Source organism: Symsagittifera roscoffensis, chromosome 8, assembly GCF_963678635.1.
Source record: "Symsagittifera roscoffensis chromosome 8, txSymRosc1.1, whole genome shotgun sequence".
Classification (NCBI taxonomy): Eukaryota; Metazoa; Xenacoelomorpha; order Acoela; family Convolutidae; genus Symsagittifera; species Symsagittifera roscoffensis.
In genome coordinates this window covers 14,091,330-14,111,984 of record NC_087069.1, presented here as the reverse complement: position 1 = coordinate 14,111,984, position 20,655 = coordinate 14,091,330, and the positions used below count along the sequence as shown (strand labels likewise).

Sequence of the window (20,655 nt, the reverse complement as noted above, 5' to 3'; positions counted from 1 at the left end):
CGTCAAGAAATATGTTGAAAACTCTTTGGTTAAGTACGGGAGAGGGGGGTGTTAGTTTTGTAATAGATACCGTTTAGACAAGAATACAAAAGTGAACAAGACTGCTCGTATCAGGGCGAAGCCCTGAATGTTCCGACTGCCTTTTAAGGTTTATGGAGCAGCCATAATAGCATAAAAAATTAAATGAAATAAAATAAAATGAAAAAAAAAACTTTTAAATTTGAATTTTTTTAAATAAAAATCATCCCCCCACACGCCATATAAAGTACAACAAGACTGCTCGTATCAGGGTGAAGCCCTGAATGTTCCGACTGCCTTTTAAGGTTTATGGAGCAGCAGTAATAGCATAAAAAATTAAATGAAATAAAATAAAATGAAACTTTTTTTTCTAAAATTTGAAGTTTTTTATGAAAATCATCCCCCCACACGCCATATAAAGTACAAAAAGATAGATTTAGCTCCTTGTAACAAACCAATTAAGGCAAATAAGCTTCTTTCAACCAATTTGGAACGATTTATAAGACGGATTAAATCTCCGCTTACGCGTTAATAGCGCGAATTATATCGCGCGTTAATTATCCCAAATTGCTCAAAATGACCAAAATGGCAATCTTTAAACCCTCATAACTCCACGAAAAATGATCACAGGTGAAATATCTTTTCAAATTTAAGCTCAGGACAACAATATCTTTTGAATGATATAAAAAAAATTCCGTCAAAAATGGCTAGTTAAAAAGTCGAAATTTGTCTGAAGAAAAAAAAAACCCACCCGAGCACAAATATTCCGTTACTTTCGTACCGAAAGTCGGAACAAAAAGATAGATTTCGTTCCTTGTAACAAATCAATTATAGCAAATAAGCTTCGTTCAACCAATTTGGAACGATTTATAAGACGGATTAAATCTCCGCTTACGCGTTAATAGCGCGAATGATATCGCGCGTTAATTGTCCCAATTTGGTCAAAATGGCCAAAATGGCAATATTTAAACCCTCATAACTTTACGCAAAATGACCACAGGTGAAATATCTTTTCAAATTTAAGCTTAGGACAACAATGGCTTTCGAATGAAAAAAAAATTCCGTCAAAAATGGCTAGTTAAAAAGTCGAAATTTGTCTGAAGAAAAAAAAAACCGACCCCGAGCACAAATATTCCGTTACTTTCGTATCGAAAGTCGGAACAATAAATGAGAAATTGAGTAGGAGTTGACCATGGCATAAATGTTTGCAAATTCTACACATAATTTGCAAAAACATTGTGCAGATGATGAAAGGTTCAATAATAAACGTTTTTATTTACTAAGATTTGATTCAAATTTTTAGAAAAAAAATGGATTATATTGGAGTATAACCAATTGAACGGTCCTAAAAGGTAATTATTTTTAATTATATTGACAAAATTATAAACATGAAAGTCGATTTTGACCGACGGATTGTTAACCATTGAACCAAAGTTCGGTTAGTTAGTGTTAGTTATATAAATTAAAATAAAATATCAGCATCATCAGGACGAACACCATTGCGCCAGCGCTTCTTTTTTCCAGATGTCTAGTTTTTCTTGACTCAGGTATGTCATACAAGTACCTCTTGAATTTCTGTTTCAATTTATCTTGATGTAATTTGTTTTGTTTTGTATGAGGTGAAGAAAACCGTTTCATTGTATCGGTTTACATTTTTGGCAAAGATTTGTAGAAACAAATTAGTTCAAAAAATTTTTTTTCTAAAGATTTTGAACCAAATTCACAGCATATACACGTATGACGTATCCTAATTAATTGGATAAAAACTGATCATAATGGAAACTCTTGGTCTAAACTTTTGTCAATTTAATTGATTTGCGTGTCCCCCCCTCGGAGAATGAAATGGTTATATTGTTGCCGTTCATTAAAACCTCGTCTTTTTGCCTGTTCCCGCATAAAACGAATTCAGTGACTTCTACTTTGAGCATTTTTCAACGCTTGCAGCGATAACTTTCACTGCGACAGAAATTGACACATGTTCAGTAATTGCAACGTGTCATTACAGTTTCTCCGATTTTTTAAAAAATATATAAAAAATATAATTATGAACTATTTTTCAAACAAATAGTGAAAATAAGTGGCATGGGATGTTTGATATTTCAATGAATAATCAAATAATAAAACGTTAACTTAGCTCTAGATCTCATTTTTTTCCATTTTCTAGAAAAATCAGTCAAAATCAAATTATAAATTTTTTTCTGTTTTCGAAGTAATTCGTTTTGTCAAAACTCGCTACATCGTGAAATTTAAAAAAAAATTGCAAATATAACCATAATATAAACGAAAATTTTTTTAAAAAAATCAACTGATTTTCGAAAACACTTCACCAGTTAACAGTGGAATGCAACAAAATTTAATAAATGAAACAGATTATAGAAGATTGGAATCGAATTTTCTACGTACAAAAAAAACATGAGAAATCTAAAAACAAAATTGTTGAAAAATTGATATTGATTGAATTTTTTTTCCGTTTTATTGAGACAGAGTTAACGAGATTGAATTTTTTCTGACTTTAATACATGAAATTCTAGGGCAGGTAGATGATAAAATGTTCCTTTGTTACGGTTAATTCTACTTAGTTACAAATAAGATAAGTTTAAAAAGTGAATTAATCTCTAAGTTAAAACATTAAAAAATGAGCGGTCATTCTCTCCGTCGGAGAGAATGAAGATAGCAAGGTCAAATCAAGATTAACCAGTTAAGATACTTTAAAGTAATTAGTGAAATAAAACAAATGGTAAGAATCACAACATTCCCCTTAGTGGGAAAAAATTTAAGTTACTCAGCGCCATGATATCCAACATGTTAACAATCCCTTTTTCTCCCTCTCGAGAAGTCCAACAAATGAAATTTTAAATACTGCACAGTATAACAAATGTCATTTTGATGCTCCAAAGGAATGACTAAATTATAGAGGATAATAAATTTCCTAAATCCGGCGGATTGTAATCCGTAGTTACAGCTAAGTAAGCACTAATTGCGCTTTAGACAAAATACTAGTACAGATTATAAATGACTAAATGTGAGTTTTAAAAATTTGATTGAGTTTAGCTGTCCCCTTCCATAAATTTTTCCAGCTCGGCGTTGAAAATTTCACTATCTAAGTCGATGTAATTTTCAAAACAGTTCACGGCATCTCTCAGAGAATCGTCAGTAGAGGCGATGGAGAATCGATCAGGAGATTGGGTGTAAGCTAGGTCCGGTGTACTGTCTTCCGGTAGTGTGTTGCAAATGTTGGTCTGATTATCCAAGGGATTCTCTCTGAAAGTTTGTGTGGGGGAGCTCGAGCTGTCATCTTCGTCCAGAGATATAGGATTAATAGCGGAGCCTGGTTGGTTTTCTAGCTCATCGGTGGTATTAATTTCCTTAGGATGTCTATCCTCGCTGGTTCCAATTTCGTCTGAGGAGTCCTCTATTTCGAAAACTGGGAAATCGACCGGTTTTTCTCCCACCAATGGTTTTGTCCAATCCGAAGGAATGTTTGGCGGCTCCGTTGTCGTAGCCGTAGAAGGTTCGTCAGGTGAATGTGAGGTAGTTTGAAGTGCTGGTTTTATACTAATTGGGCATTCCGCTGTGTCCGAGGGTTGAGATTGTTCGTCTAAAATCTCAGGTTTTATATTAGTTTGATATGTTTTAGGGTCTAATGATGAGGTAGGTTCTTTTTTAAAATTGTCGTTATCTGAAATGAAGCGTTTTCTTATCATTTCTCTACATGGGAAACCTCCCGCAATCCATTCCCAATCGCTAATGTCCGACGTATCCGACGGAATAAACATTGATTCGTCACCTGCTAGGTATCCAGTATTCGACGTCGAGGCTTTATTTTGGTTCTTCTTCGATTTGTTGGATTTTGAAGGCTGGTTCGTTCCTCTAGATCTGGTGGTGACCGGGGTGGGCGACACTGTTTGTCTTCCTGACTTAGTGTCTGGTTTCCGCGTCTGTTGTGTCTTCGATTTGTGTGACTTTCTTGGACCTTTAAACGGACTGTTTAAGGACACTCGGGCTGATTGAGGTTTTGAAGTAGTGGGAAGGTCTGAATCATAGCCTTTCTCCAATGGTGACTGGTTCTTTTTCGGTATAAGGGAGTCTTTGTATCCGTCCTCTACCCGATCGTCAGCGTTCCAGTCGAGGGCCCTTTCTCTGCTTAAGATCGACTTCCCTTTGTAAGTTCTCTTGTTGGTGAGTGTTGCGTATTGTTTTTGTGAAACTTCGATTCCGACTTTTGGTAAATTGTCGTTTCCCAAGATGTTTCTTTCATGACCTTGAGTTAGAAAGAAGTGGCATTCCTTGTGGGACCATCCATTTGAGGAAATTGGGACAATTACTTTTCCAGTGATATTTATTGCATTGTTCGTAAATCCACAATAGAGTTCCTTGGTAGCTTTATCCACTGGATATATTTTCACGTAGGGGTCTCGTAGTCTCAACTCGTGTAACACATTCTGTTTAAGGAAGCTTACAGGGCTTGCTGAATCCACCTGTATGTTCAGAATTACTTGGTTTTCATTTCCTAAGCCGATATTTAGTAGTTTCTTCATCTCCTTTCCTTGATCATCGTAGATAGTTGTTACGTTTAATACTGAGTAATCGTCGTTATCGCTTTGTCCAGACTCTGACCATGCATTTATTACTCCACAGCATTCTCTATTAGCGTGGTCAATATGTACATCTGGTTGTTCCGAAGGATAATGATGATCCGTATTATTTACAATTTGGCTATCCACAATATTTACATTTTTACGGCGTGATTTACAAAGTCTAGTAAAATGTCCTCGATATTTACAAGTCGTACATGTTGTATCTTTAGCAGGGCAAACCGCTAGATGTCCTTTTGTAAAACTTCCGCCGCATTTCATACATGTGTTATTTCTTTCGATGTTTAGGGTGGGTTCTCTTTTTACATTAAAATGATTAAAAGATTTGTTGGAAGAATATCCGCTGGATTTAAAAGTACTCGTCATCTTTATGTGGTTTGTAATTCCTTTTTCATCAATCAGGGCTACGTTTAAGGCTTCTAGTGGCGGTAAGGTTTCCGTGAGAATTTTCCGTTGGATATCTGAATTCTTCATGTTACTAATAAAAATATCTCTAATCCATTCGTCTTCTCCTGTGGGAATGTTACATCGTTTTGCCATTTCAGCCAGTGCCCCCCAGAATTGTTCTAATGATTCTCTGTCCCTCTGTTTTCTGTTTAAGAGTTTGTGTCTTTCGAAGGTTATGTTTGTTTTTCTCACAAAAGCTGTGGACAAATTGTCCCAAAATTCTTTGAAAGAAATTTGTAGAACTTTGACTCTTGTGAACTTCTGGCCGAATATTTTCTTTCCTTCGTTTCCAAGGGCTAGATAGAGTATGAATCTTAGTTTTTTGTCCGCCTCTTCCAGTCTCATACCGTTGAATTTCTTGGTTTCTAACTTTATTGAGGCCATTTCTTCATCATCGAATCTCTTTTGTTCTTGGATATTCCTCTCGATGCGTGATGTTTTTTGAGCGTCGGATTCGTTTTCCGGCGGATTTTCCAATGTTGGGGGAGGTGGGTGATATGGTTCCGTTGGATTCAAGAGATTTTCGATGTCGATATTCTCTTTTGCGATTATCGCTAGCTGGAATAGATCGCTCCACTCTTCCCAAGGAATTGGTGGGTCCACTGTGTGGTTCTGCCAAAATGAAGGTATACCTCTCACGTTTGATTCGTTGCTGTTTGACTGCGCCATGATAAAATGTTCCTTTGTTACGGTTAGTTCTACTTAGTTACAAATAAGATAAGTTTAAAAAGTGAATTAATCTCTAAGTTAAAACATTAAAATGAGCGGTCATTCTCTCCGTCGGAGAGAATGAAGATAGCAAGGTCAAATCAAGATTAACCAGTTAAGATACTTTAAAGTAATTAGTGAAATAAAACAAATGGTAAGAATCACAATTTTTTTCTGTTTTTGAAGTAATTCGTTTTGTCAAAACTCGCTACATCGTGAAATTTAAAAAAAAAATTGCAAATATAACCATAATATAAACGAAAATTTTTTAAAAAAAATCAACTGATTTTCGAAAACACTTCACCAGTTAACAGTGGAATGCAACAAAATTTAATAAATGAAACAGATTATAGAAGATTGGAATCGAATTTTCTACGTACAAAAAAAACATGAGAAATCTAAAAATAAAATTGTTGAAAAATTGATATTGATTGAATTTTTTTTCCGTTTTATTGAGACAGAGTTAACGAGATTGAATTTTTTCTGACTTTAATACATGAAATTCTAGGGCAGGTAGACATGCTTCAAAGTCTTTTATGAATAAAACTACCACTACCAGCTTGATTTTGATTGAATTTTGCTTTAAACCCGAATATCCTGAACCTAAACCGGACTCCTATCGAATAGTCAAAAGAACACTATCGACAAATATAACTGACAGCTTCTCAAAGTTCGATTCGAACAGAGATTTGATTGAATTTGAACCCATGATCGAATCTAAAATCTAACACCGGTTCAACAAAGTCCATATGCTATGGTAATATATTTATACACATACAAAAATATAAATCGTTAAAGTTGGATGTTAAGCGTGATTGACCGACCATGTTTGGGTTTTTGGATATTCGACTTTCTAATTGCTTTATGAAATGTTCAGATCATTAAACTTTTAGTCGAGCAAAACCGTTTGAAATGACAACAAAAATAATTTTTATCTTCGACTCAGCTTTGAAAATGGCCTCATGTGCGCGCCCTACTGCCTGTCGTTCAAAAAAAAATTAAAAAAATGAAAAATCAATGTAAACAGCTATCTATCGTCTTTTTTCAACTTTTTTTTAAAAAATGACCACAACAATGCCATGACTTGCCCAACATAGTGTCTGGTTTGTTTGTTTCAATTAGTTTTGTAGGCTATTTACCCTCTCCTGGTAGATTGTGGATTCATAGAAGCCCCCTGCGAGACAAAGGATTAGATCTAATTCGACCTAATTTAGGTGGCCTCCGTTCGAGACTTTTAAACTATCTTTCTAGTAGATCAACACGCTGAAACGTCCAAAGCTACGCTTTTAAATCAATCAATTTGGGTTTTTCTTTCAATGATACAGTGTTATAGATCTTGAAATTTTTTTCTCATATCAGACTTAAAGACAAAAATCATAAATTAATTTGAACAAGAATTAATTCTCTATTATCTTCAAACTACTAAAAACAAGAATTTGATTACTCGTTTTAGGAATACTCACGTTTTATTGGGTTGATGCCCTTTAGTTATCAAAGATACAAAATCAGATTCTAACTTTCAAGCTCAAATTAGTTAAGGATTATCGAGAAAGTGATAATCTATAATATCTGGTGAGATAGTCTTATAAAAAGTACTGCTGCAAGTCTTGGTAACAAACTGCTTAAATGTTGATTACAACTTTAACCTCAAACTAAATTCAGACTCAAATTATCACAGGAACTGTTATTTTGGTGCTAATACTTGAAATTAACCTGTTTTCAGTAGATTATTGCTAAATTCAAAACAGCTGCAAGTATTTGCTGTTTCTGTTTCTACCATTTTTTGCCCGATTACAGCAAACAGTTATTAATTATTCGAGAGAATCGAAAGAAGTTGATTTGGAAATTTGGTAAGAAATTAAATACTGATGTATTTAGAAGAACAAATATACGAAAAAGACTGTTACATAAATCACTTTTACTGGAAAAGTTATAATTTTAAAACCCCATAGAAATGATAACATTCACTATTTCACAAATTTTCATTCTATCTAAATTTCGCGATGATAGCAGTTTACCAGTGTTTATTAAACTTTTAAATGTTATCTATTTAATTTCAACTTTCAATATGCAAAAGCATAGACAGATTAAAAATGCCTGAAAAGTAATTTGAATATTTATTTTTATAGTTTAAAGTGAGAAATACCTTCAATTTTTTTCTTCAAATAGAGACTATCTATTTAATCCGCGCTCTCCGCATCAAATTAAATAAAAAGATTTTAATTGTAATAGATTTTGGTAGAAGTGGTAATCAATGTATTCGATTCAGATGTCACCCTGTTCGATTCACAGGAACAATGAATGAAATGGGCTAGAAGTCAATTTCAAGTTTTTTTATATTTATTTAAATCAACTGCGAGATGTGTTTTGGGACAGGTCATACGTTTTTGTGAGATGGGCCTACGTTTATTGTTCCGATCATTGAAAATTGGGAGGAATTTGTATTCGGGTGTGTTTTAATTTTTGTTTTTGTTTTCTACGCAAAATCAGTCAACACAAAAAATTGTCGTTCTGGGTTGAGTGATACATCATTTCGAAGTTCTTACAGTCATGACTCGAACCAAATTTAACAATTTCAAAAAATTTCCCCATATCGAGAAAAACTGGTTTGAATCTTTGATTTTTAGTCTTATTTCGAGCGAATAAAGCCAGCGAGCAGTCTTATTTTAGCTGCTTAAAAACTTACAATAGCCTAATTTTGAATTTAAAAATTTTAGTTTAAATTGAGTAACGTTAGTTTTACTTTAGGTGTTATAGCGCCTTTTTGGAATCAAAAAAGTCAAAAATTCAAAAAACTGAAACTTGATACTTTTTTACGGCTTTTTTTTTCTAATAAAAATGTTTTTCAGTTTGTTTGTTTTATTGTGAGTCTGGAATATACCTGATCTCCAGTTTTTTTTCAGCTCCCTTTATCACACTACACCGAAAAAAAACGACAATAAATTGAAAAAACCTTGTTGTTCTTGTTTAAAGAAAATTCTGTGCTACTTGCTTAATTTTAATTCCCCATAACAACGATAGTTCCGTCCCAAAACACATTAACAATGATAACTAAAAATTTCAAAACTGCAAAAAATTAAAACAGGAAATGTTCGACAAAGAAGCCTGCTGATCGAAAGGCCAACATGAATTTTAAAACTCAAAAATATAGAGAAATGCCACTTTTAGGGGAAACTCGGAGAAACAGTTGTGATGTCGCCAACAAAAAATGTTGCACAAATTTCATATATGGATATTCTATGTTTAGCAATTATTTTGAAAAAAAGTTTTTTTCTTTGTGATTTATGACGATAGTCCGACTTTCATGCCAAAACACAAAACTTTCTTCGAAAAATTGACATCATCATGTTAGCATAGACTTAGAACTTTTAGACTTAGCTTGTGAAATTATTTTTGATTTACATTTTTTTTGGTCAATGGAGGTCACCCGGGCGGGTAAGGAGTGATATAACTCTAAGACCACCAAAAACGTTAAAATCAACTCTTTTTCTTTATTCCTATTTATGTTCTTCTCGCACTATTTTAAAAATTCAAATTAGGTCATGAGTTTTTCAATGAAATTAACACAGTTTGCATTAGCTTGCTAGACGTATTTGCTTCCGACTAGGAGCTATGTTCTTTTTATTTATTTTTCTCTTCACAAAAAGTTTTCTGATTTTCAAAACTTTCTTTTTTCTATTCTGTTTTGTTTGACCCTCCTCCGTTTACAACTGTCTGGTTTTTGATTTTTCACTTGTTTTGAATTTGACCTATTTTTTTTTCAATCAAAAGACAAATCTGGTACTCGAATATACATTTTCCAATTTATTTTTGCTTGCATTTCCAACATTTTTTGTGAGCATTTTGTATTCCTGGACGGACAAAAGTTGGATTTTTTTTCCGTTTCGCTGAATAAATTGTTTCAAAAAGTCTCAAAACTTCTATTGTTTTTGAATAGCATGCCTTGTTCAAAGCCTAATTATTCGGATTTATTTTGGTTACTCTAGTTTTGAATAAACCAAGATCTTTATCATCTTTATCGGTTACAAATACAACCCAAAACTTTTATGAGTTTAAGTTTGAAAGCTGTCATTTTTTTAGATGTATGGAAACGCACTAATCATAGACCTTTCGTGCAGTTTTCTTTTCAAAGGAATTGCATGAAAAATGCATAGTTAGCTATTTTCATGTATGATTAGCGTATGAATAGTTTTTTGGTCAACCAAGATTAAATGTTTCAATCGTTTGTTAATCGCAATTTATACCCTTCTACACAGATAGTCATCAAACCTTCTACATAGTCCATATTTTAATATAGAACTCCAGTGCGGATCGTTATATTTGATCTTATTAGCAAAAACATCAGACTAGCTCTTCTCAACACTGAGACACTTTTTTCTTAATTCAAAATCAAGATCCAAAATTCACTTCAGGCTGTTTGAAAAATTAATGACTGGAATTGTTCATATTTGGGGTTCCCCGCATGGAAACAAAATGCTCTTTATTTGTATATATTTTTTTGATAATTGGAAAAATTGTTCCCATTCTAGCGAAGCTTACTCGGTAATAGTGTGTTTTTTCTCAGTTCATAAGTTGTGAACCATACTTCTTTAAGTCTTTAGTGTTTCGCAAAATAAAAGCATTAAATTTTTTATGTGAAACAAAAATCATAGATTGACATCAAAACTGAAACGTTCATGTAGATTGTTTTTATGTTCTCGTCAGAAGTTGAATAAAAAATAAACGTTTTTTTTCTAGGTTTTTTTTCGAACTCATGAGCATTGTTTTCAAATTTTTTTGAACCACTTTTAAACGGAAACCTGGAAAACTGTAGTATTTTTTATTCGGGGGTGAAATTATTCTTGAGTAATTTAAAAACGTACTTTTTTCGTCTAGCGTCCAGATAAAGCTTCAAATTTTCGATTTTTAATAGAGGGTCTTTGCAAAAAATCTTCAAAAGGAAGAGCGAAACTAATTCTTTATTGTTGTTTGGGACATTTTTTCTATCTAAAAACGCTGCTTTCACCAAAAAAATTAAAATGAGCAGAAAAAACTTCTACCCGGTTCTTGGATAAAAGTGTTTTTCATCAAATTATTTCTAATAATAAATTTTATGTTTGCTCTATAAGTCCATAACCCTTTATGCAAATCATTCAATGTTATGTAACATGATAATCTTAGTTCAACCCTGTCGTTGGAAATGTGCTGGCTATGGTCGCAGCAAGTGGATGTAATATTGAGAGTAAAGACTTATCAGCTTGGGTGCTTTTCCAGTTAAGCGTGCTTTCAAGCCGGATAAGAAGCCACAATCAGTGATGACCAGCGACCCAAATCTGAACAAAAAGTCCCAAAGTGAATTCTAACTAGTCTAACTAGGCGAAAAGTGCAGGAAGCAGATCCAAAACTGAGCCGAAAAACACAAAAAATAGTTTTTTTTAAATGGAGTACAAAATTTATTAATCACGAAATTGTTTCGCTTCATACGCATCATAAATCATAAAAACTACAAGAAAATACATAATAAAAACTTTGGACTAATCTTGATATATGCTAAGAGCTAAATATGTTTAATGCACTCCTCCTGCCTGAACAAAAAGAGCCCACTTCGTTTTAGGCCCCCATTACCCTAGTGGGGCAAATTGGGGCGATGATTTTTAGATTACCTCTGAATACCAATTAACTACTCTTTTTATTATTTTTGTTGGCCATTTCGCCCCTTTTGACCGACACTAAATATTCAATTCAAAAATTCAACCAAAATTTAGCCCAACTTTAACCCAAATTACCAGATGCGCTTCTTTGCCAGACTGTGATGCCAAATATAGTTACCTGAGGCTGGGGTTTTCTACCATAGATTATCAAAAAGCCAATTTGCAAAATTCTTTTTGAACATGCTTTTGGTTGCTTTTATTCTGGCTTAGATTAAATCTGTGGCATATATTAGGAACTATTGTTTCCAAATTTGGCCAGAGACCACTTTTTGAAGAGAGAAAATCAATCTGAATTCTCAGCCAAAATTTATCTTTTGTTGGAATCAAAGCACAAAAAAAATCGAAATCATTACAATAAATTTACCAGCAGCAATTTTGTCTTCGTTTTCATCAAAAAAGTGCGAATTGTCAGCCTTCTTTTAGTAAATAACTGAACAATAACATAACTGTAATGAAGAGTTACAGTTAATGAATTTTAAAAAAGCTGAATTTTATCACCTACTAGTGACACAAAACCTATACATGATGGACCATTTTTAGTCGAAGGTTAAACTTTTTCTTTACACTCGCACAAATTGAAGCTAAAAGATTAAAATCTTTTCAAAACAAATTATCACAGTTGTTACTAAAACGTTTCTTTGAATAATAACTTTTGCTTTTTCGTTTATTTCATTTTTATCCTTCAATTACCACAAATATGAAGTTTCCGACTCCATCCGATATTTTTAAATCACATTTTATTTTAATTAAAAAAGTTGTTAAAACTTGAAGTAGTTGAAAGGAAAATGAGTAAAATTCCAGTGCCCCAATCAGTCCCGCGACTAACCAAACCGACCAATATGTCTCCCAAAATAACCAGCAAGTCCAGTGGTCTGTCCCCATTCGGGTCTCCCTGGAAAAACCGAGACTTCAAGTCTGTCAACTCATCGCCCTGTCGGTCTGTGTCCGGACTGGTATGTAATGCATTGTAGACTCATTGTTGCGAACTTTCGAAATTTCTTATAGGGAGTCGGGGATGTTCACATTTAAAAAAAGGGCAGCCGGTGACTTTGCATGTAGCACAGAATGTTCCGACATTGTCTTTAAAAGTCTACCAAAATTAATTTTTTTAAATAGGTTAGCTTTTTATGTAAGGTGTGATGAAAAGCTGACATAAAAATATAATTTGAACATATTCAATAGTCATAGTAATATGGGCGATCCGAGCAACGTTTCTACAGAAAAATTACTAGAAAAACAAAAAAAAATCAAAAAAGTTCATTTTCTTTAAATATTTTTGCATGGTAATGAATATATCCAAAAGCTAATTATATTCAAGTAATATTGATGTCAAGCATAATTAACCTATTGTAAACGGCCTAAATTTAGCATAGATAAGAATGCTCGCTTGGTTTATTCGCTCGAAACTAGACAAAACATCAAAAAAATTCAAACCAATTTTTCTCGACACTGGGAAAAAATTTTGAATCTTTTTGATGTGGTTCAAAACCCGACTTAAAGAACTAGAAGATTTACCACTCAACCCAGTCCGATGATTAATTGTGGTACCTGATGTTGCGTAGAAAACTAAGAGAAAAAAACTAAAACGCACTGAAAGACAAGTTTCCTCCCCATTTTCAATGGTAAAAAAAACTGGTGAATTAAACTCGAAGACAATTTGATTCATATGCACTCAAATCTCAACAAACTGATAGAGTCAGTTTTAAAGCGTTATACCAAAAGGTTTTTGCACCACCTATATTTTTGACGAGTTAGAACACATTTTGCGTCAAATACCCACAACTTATTTCCTTCTTTCCGTCCAAAAGTTTCATCTTTCCTATATTTCTCAGAAAAAAGATTATTTTTTTTTACATCTGATTCTTTTATGAAGAATTCATAGGCTTTAAAGCTACTGACAACAAGAAATCAAGATCAAGTTTTTTGCTCTGACAGAATTTATTGCAAATTGCGATTAATTTCTAAAAATTACAAAAAAAAATTAAATATATGAAAACAGAAACTAAAATTACTTGAGAGATTTAAAAAAAACTGATAATTATACAGAGGTGGAATTTTTTCCTATAACTAGTTCATTGGCAAGTAGTTCATTTTTCTCACGGTTAATTTTCTTTGCATCTCAAAGTTGAAGTTAAAATTTTTTTCTTCAATTTTTCAAAGCTAAATTTTGACAATTTATATTAAAGAATACAAAAAAAACCGTTCGGCTATGTTTGTTTTGAACAAAATTTGTTTTATTATAATGAGAGTTGAGAGTGCGTTCTACCTTTTTTGTCAACTCCTACTTCTAATTAAAAAATCTCACCTAATAAAATTTGTTCGGGTTGTAATTGCAGCAAAGTTCAGTGGTGAGTCAGTAAAAAATGTATAGACTGGCATTGTTGAGTCTGAATTTGGTCAGCGGGAATTCAACGCTGAAAAAACTAAATCAGTGTTTGTACTGCTTGAACCAGCAGTTATTCAGCGATACAAAAAACAGTAGAGTAGACAAACACTAAAAATAACGGGATCCAGGGGTGGATTTAGGGGTTGGGGTGCGGTCGCCCCCTCTCTGGGATTTGACCCCCTGCCGACCCAACTGGTCCCCCCTTTGTACTTGTTTGAAGCATCCATGTTTTGCGACGGACCCTAAAAATTTTCTAAAGGCGCCTTTGGCACTAATATATACTAATTTTGAGGGGGGAAAGCGCGCCGAAAAAGCGCGTTTTTTTTTTGTTCAAAACTTTCAAAAAATCATCTAAAAATGCTTTTTTTGGACCATTTTTTCTAGAATTTTGCTTGCGGCGCAGAAAATTTGACCAAAATAAGGTCTTTTCGATGCTTTGGGAGAACTCGAAAATTAATTTGATCGATCTAAAAAGAAAGGTCGTCAAAATGTTCGAAATTTTTTTTCGTTGAGAATTTGCAGCCCCACCCCCTCCATCGAGAAAATCCTAGATCCGCCTCTGACGGGATCAATCCTAATTACACAGAAAATCTTGGTTCCGCCTTACAGAATCGGTTTTCAAGAATTAAGAGTTCATTTCTGATATTTTGACATGAGTAGCAGCTACTTGTTCAGTTTTTACGGACAGATCATATCATTCAGATGTTTATCAAAAATTTGGTTTAACTTGCATTTTTTAACGACTTTGGCGCGTTATGATGGGACTTTGCGCTGTTCGTGATCTGTATTGCGAATTTAGCGATTTTAATAGCGACTGAGCATGATACTTTTTGCGAGTTTGCGCGATTTATAGAGCAACATTCAGGGGCGGATCTAAGATTTTCTCGAGGAGGGGGGGGGGGGGGAGGGGGGGGGCTATGCTCAATTTTCTTTGCTCGCCTCATGTTGCAAAACTGCGCGACCTAACGCAACTTTGCGCGCCCTCTCTTAAGCTAGGTTATGAATTTGACCGACTCAAACCTATGCGGAAACCTATGAGTGTTTTGGTCGCACAACGGACTTTTCCGCGACCAGTTCGCTGGCGGCATAAGTTGCGGAACTCGGCCCGGGATTTGAGGTCAGCGATTGAATTTGAATTTTTTTCTATGTTTCTGAATCTAAATTGCTGACTCTCCCAAATATCCCTTGAAATTGCTTTTAAAATACATTTTGTTTTAGCTGATGGCTTTTTTTCTAGGTTGCAGACTTTGGAGCTTCTACGCATTCAAAATGTATCTTTGTTATTCAGTTGACTAATTTTCTTGAAGTTCCAGACAAAACTCAGACTGAATGAGTGTGAGATAAATTAATTGGGTTTCAAAGGGAATCATATCATTGATCATATTTTTTCATAGTTTTAATTAGCAATTCAGCAGACAGGTTCAAAGCTATTTATGCACTGAAGCAGACGACGAAATTGCCACTCATGCTGATTTTTTCGCCTGTCGAAATTGCCACTCGATTTTTTCGCCTGTTTGTATATATGCAAAATCTCTGACCAAGACAAGGATTTTGTTAGCAAAAAGCTGATAAATGAAATGAAAATAGGTTGATTAGGATTATGATTTATTCGAATCGTCAAAGTCTATTAAGTGTCGATATTTTGGTTTCACTTGACTTTTTCTCCAGTTTCATACCTTCTTTAACCATTTTAATCAAATATTGTTGTCAAATTGAAATCCATGCGATTATTCATAAATGGTTTTTAATACATATTTTTGCCTTTTTGGGTGTGGGAAAATCTGTGTTTTGAAGTGGTGTTCTACTGAAAAAGTTTGTTCATATTTATATTTTGCTGTTGTTGTTTCAGCAAGGCGAGACTGCCCTTGACATTGCAAACAGATTAGGGAATGATGACCTCTTCCCACCCTCATCCACACTCTTCTTGCCCTCTGCAACTCTGCCCTCTCAAAAACACACAGACAATGTGAACAATCAAAACACCTGTTCATCCGCCGATCAACAGGTAAACTCATTATGATTTTTTCTGTTAATACAACAATTGATCGAATAATACAATTCAAAGGATTGTTTTTTACTTCAAACGTAACCCTAGTCGATCAAGGGAGGTTATCTTGCAAGATCTTGCAAGAATCTTGCAAGATTCTTTTAAAGAGGATGCATCTCTTTAAAAGATCTTGCAAGATTCTTGCAAGATCTTGCAAGATAACCTCCTTTAAAGATAATCTTTTTTTTGCAAGATCTTTAAAGATACAATTTTTTTGGGCAAAAAAAGCTTTACACGCGAAGACAACCAAGTAGCGTTCGTGGAAGAAGGAAGCAATCTTAGCTACGCATACATACACACAGCCCGCTAGGCGGTTGCCCCCAGAAAGCTTCTTTTTTTAAAACTTTTTTTGTGATAGGCGGCTATCTTCAAGTTTTGATCGACTACTTATACCTTAATCTCTCAAAATAGGAAAAACACAATTTACATCAATTGAGAGCATAAATTTAAAGAAATAAAAACAGGTAAAGATTAAGCACAAGATGAACGCAAGTAAACATTAAAAAATAACACTGACGTTGTTGAAAAATCTCAACTTTCAAAACTCAAAGAAAAAAATAGAAGCCCTTTAAGCTCTTTAAATTTCTAGAACAATTTATGATGGGCGCTTTTTTGATAACATGAACCCGACTTGAGAAAACTGGATCAATAAGTAAAGTTTTTATTCTCTGGAAATCTAAAAAGTAAATTCCACTTTCAAAACTAGAAATCGATAGTCGAAAAAACTAAATATACCCGGTTTGAACTAATTAAAGCAATTCGTCACAAACATTTTTTGGCCAATAATCCTTCAATTTTCGCAAACCAGTAGCCGCAATAATTGCGAATAAATTAAAAAGATTTGATTGGTTGATACTTTTAATCTCATTGAATAAATTAACAACAAATATGCGACTACTTTTTAACGCATGATTTTTGTCTAATTTTATTCGTTAAGCATTTAGAAACATCTCGTTCTAGAAATTTTATTCGTTAAGCATCTCGTTCTAGAAACAATTTTTTTGATCTTACACCTAATTTCTGTTATTTTTTTTGTGTTTTTCGACAGAAATTTTGGGATGGTTATCTTGCAAGATTCTTGCAAGATTCTTGCAAGATAGCCTCCCTCTTTCAAGATTCTTGCAAGATAACCTCCATCTTGCAAGATCTTGCAAGATAACCTCCATCTTGCAAGATCTTGCAAGATAACCCTCTTTTGCAAGAATCTTGCAAGATCTTGCAAGATAACCTCCCTTGATCGACTAGGGAAGTCACTTGGTGGATTTGATAATATTTGAGAATTCAAAGTGTTTTTTTTTTGAAATATATAGCTTTTTCAAATACTACTATTATCAAAAATATAACCAGGTTATTTGAAAGATTATATCGTTGCATTTGAATTATCCTTAATTTTTAAGCTAAGCTTCAGTACCTTGTATTTGTTTCAACAAAATATTTCTATAAGTCTATCATAGTGAAAATCAATGATTTTTGAAGGTTCGACAACATAAATCGAAATTTTGGGCTGAGAAAAAAGAAAAAATATCTCAAAAGGAAATAAGGCGATATATTTTTTCTCTAATTTGTAGACAAAATTGACTTTTAACTTTTGCCATTTTGTCAAAACAACTATTTATCTTTTTTGCGAAACAATTCTTTTTTCAGTCTGTTTGTTTTTCGCATTCATTAAAAAAAACATAAATGTTGCGCTAGTTTACGTCATAGGTTTGCCAATTATAATTCCGTTGTGTTTGTCTGTTTTTTACATTATTCAGTAGAAATATTCAATTTTTTTTTGTCATTGAAAAAACTAAGTTAAAATGTATTGGAAAACTCTAAATGCCAGAAAATGGTAAGTAACTTCAAAAAACACGTGAACGTGTCAGTTTCTCGATGATTTTTTTGCTTCAAGTCAACTAGTTTAAAGCCGATGAGTTTAAGTAATGAAAAAAAAACTTTTAACATTTTGATTGCAACCTTTTTAATCCACTAGTCTCCGTCAATTTTTTTCAAGTTAGCCTTCAGATTCGTGGTTTTTAATTTTCAGGAAAAAGTTTTGACAATTTTTCTGCTTTTCAACCAACTATTTAGGGAAAAAAGATATATATGGCACCATTCTATCAGTGTTTTTACCGTCTTGAAACTGAAAAATTGATCTGAGGTTTGTTCAAAATTTTGATTTATAAAAACTAATAGCAAAATGTCAATTAACGAAAATGTCACGGCTAATGGAAGCGCAGTGAAATTTTCCCATTATTGTTCAATTCCAGTTCCCACTTGTCGAGACTTTGAAATAGCTTGATTGAGAGTTATCTTAACTTTTTGATTGAAAAACTCAATCTTTTTTTATTGTAAATTTTTTAAAATTCGTTTTCATGAAAGAAGTGCTCATACAAAAAAAATTATCAAAGTTCCATCTTGGAAAGGAGCGCCAAAAAGACTATTTTCAGGTTAATTCATTGAAGTAACATCATTGCAAACAATTGCATAATTAAACAGTCTGCTAAATGAGCAGTAAGTCTTTGTTCTCAGAAATCAGTCATAGCTTCAAACAGTCTCTCTTGGATCGATTGATTTTCGAAGTGAAAATGAAAGAGAGAGACAGAGGCAAGTGGAATCAACAGCCACTGACTAATAAATAGCACTGTCACCTCAAAACCCCTCTGATCTATATACCCCCCCCCCCCCCACCGACAAGTACCTACTATACCTACCTATGCTCCTAGCACGCGTCAACACAAACATTAAAAATGTCGAAAGGGCCGCCAAATGACAAAGACAGAAAGGAAACTAGAAAGTTTTGAATTGCAAATCAGAATTGAGAAATTGAGAGATCAGAAATCCGAAGAAAAAACGTGATAATTGATTATTTTTTGCAAGAAAGTTCGAGTTCTTTGACTGTTTTTTCTTCTGCAAATAGAACATTATTTTACTATACATTAGTCCCGGAGAGTAATCGATTCTTTGTAAAGTCACCTCGACTTACTCCAGTTACCAACTTTTATTTCATTATCTCTCAGTCTTTTTCGCTTTTAATCTCAAGTTTCAAGTCACAGATTCATTACTTATAAGTTATAATATCATTTAATACCCTCTTGTTCATTACTGCTAAAAGATATTTTTTTAAAAATAAAATTTTACTTATTTCCAATATATATCCAATTTTTGCCAAAACAGCGCTGATATTTTCATTCTGCCTTCTTTGAAATGTTCCAGCTAAATGCCAAAAAATTTAAATGACGGAAAAGTCAACGTCTTATGTGTCTTGAAAACATTCACGCTTTTAGTTCATATATTTTCTGTTTATACAAACACTTGATTGTTGAGGTGTAACAAAATAGGTTTTCGACTTCGATTTCACTCAAATCAAAACGTCAACAAGGGCAATCATATCTGTCCATTCATTCCAGTTGACATAACTTGGTGTTTTAATTTTTATCAGAAGTATTGCAATTTAGATAAACCGAACTTATCATCTGTCATTATTACCATTTTTCAAGCCACCGATTGCTTTTTTTTCTCGCTTTTCCTCAAATTTACTTCACATTTCCCATCATTTTTTCACGCCAATGCCTGAAGAGATAATTTTTTCCACGTTTTTTCTGGTAAACAACCTGAATGTGAATATTTTCCCGGCAAACATTTTTTAACCTGGGTGAAGTTATAAACTAGATATTATAAATTTGTTACCATCAACCAATGACAAAAATTTGCATTTAGATAACAAATTGTTTTCTACTGGATGATCACAGTGATTTAAAACTACATTTTTACTAGTTTTATTTCTAAGTTAGCTTTATGGTTAGTGAAATTTTTTAGAGAAAAAAATCTCTTTACTCTGAACTGGAAAAGTTATCATTTGTTTCAGAGCATTTCAAAAATTAATCCCAACTCAACTCAATGACAGGTTTTTCGATATCATTGGTTTGTCACTTATTATTTTGCTAATCCTAGTCGGAAATGGTAGGTTGTTTTTAGTATTAATAATAAGCTATCAGCTGGCTACAATCTTTGTTTTCGGAAATTGCAATTTAATATCCGGTTGTTAACCGAGACGAAAAGAACCCTTTTTTATACCTTCGAACGGCAATTTTGTAAGTTCTTAGCAAGATTTTTTTTTCATTCTGTCAGCGATCAAACGAAGAACTATTGGTTTTCAAAAAAATTGAAGAAAATGGTTGAAAAATATATATATTTTTTCTAACTTCTGAAGTTAAAATGGCACAAATATCAATTACACTTTAAACAAAAAATGTAATGAGTTTCGGTGCGAACGTTAAAAAATATAGAGTAGTTAGTGTTCAGTTCAAATAAAAAATCACCTTAGCTCGGATAAATAATTTTTCTTTCCTCCATTAAAATTTGAATTTGGCGAAATAGAAGCAGTACTTTTAAAATGGAGAAAAACAGAAACATTTTCAGAGAATTCTCATTTCAGGTTTATAAGTTTACCCATTAATAAAATTCAGGGGAAAGGTTAACTTTTCTTTCTTTTTCAAATTTAATTTTCTAACCAATTAACCAATTACCTTTCCATTATAATTCGCAGCAGTGCATTTTTATTTCTACCCACCAAGTTTTTACTTTCCTCCCGTGTTATTTTGCTCCGTAAAATTCACCTTTTTATGGTATCACTCTACCTTCAGTTATAACCCGCTGCTTTTTAGCTGGCTACATTTTTGATACTTTTCAACAGAATAGGCGCCAATTGAAGTCCACAAGAAATCCCCAAGCTCGAAAAAGCAATTTGGTAAAAACGGTCAGAACAAAAAAAGATATCAAGCC

At 33.3% G+C, this 20,655-nt stretch overlaps 1 protein-coding gene across 3 annotated transcripts in view; it reads left to right on the top strand.

The window, feature by feature from the left end:
• LOC134852854 (uncharacterized) overlaps positions 1-20,655 on the top strand; it is a 55,841-nt gene that overhangs the window by 21,929 nt on the left and 13,257 nt on the right. For all 3 annotated transcript variants that reach the window (XM_063868687.1, XM_063868689.1, XM_063868688.1), the window contains exon 8: positions 15,694-15,849. In XM_063868687.1, coding sequence (XP_063724757.1) covers positions 15,694-15,849 — 156 coding nt within the window. The remainder of the gene's footprint in view (positions 1-15,693; positions 15,850-20,655) is intronic.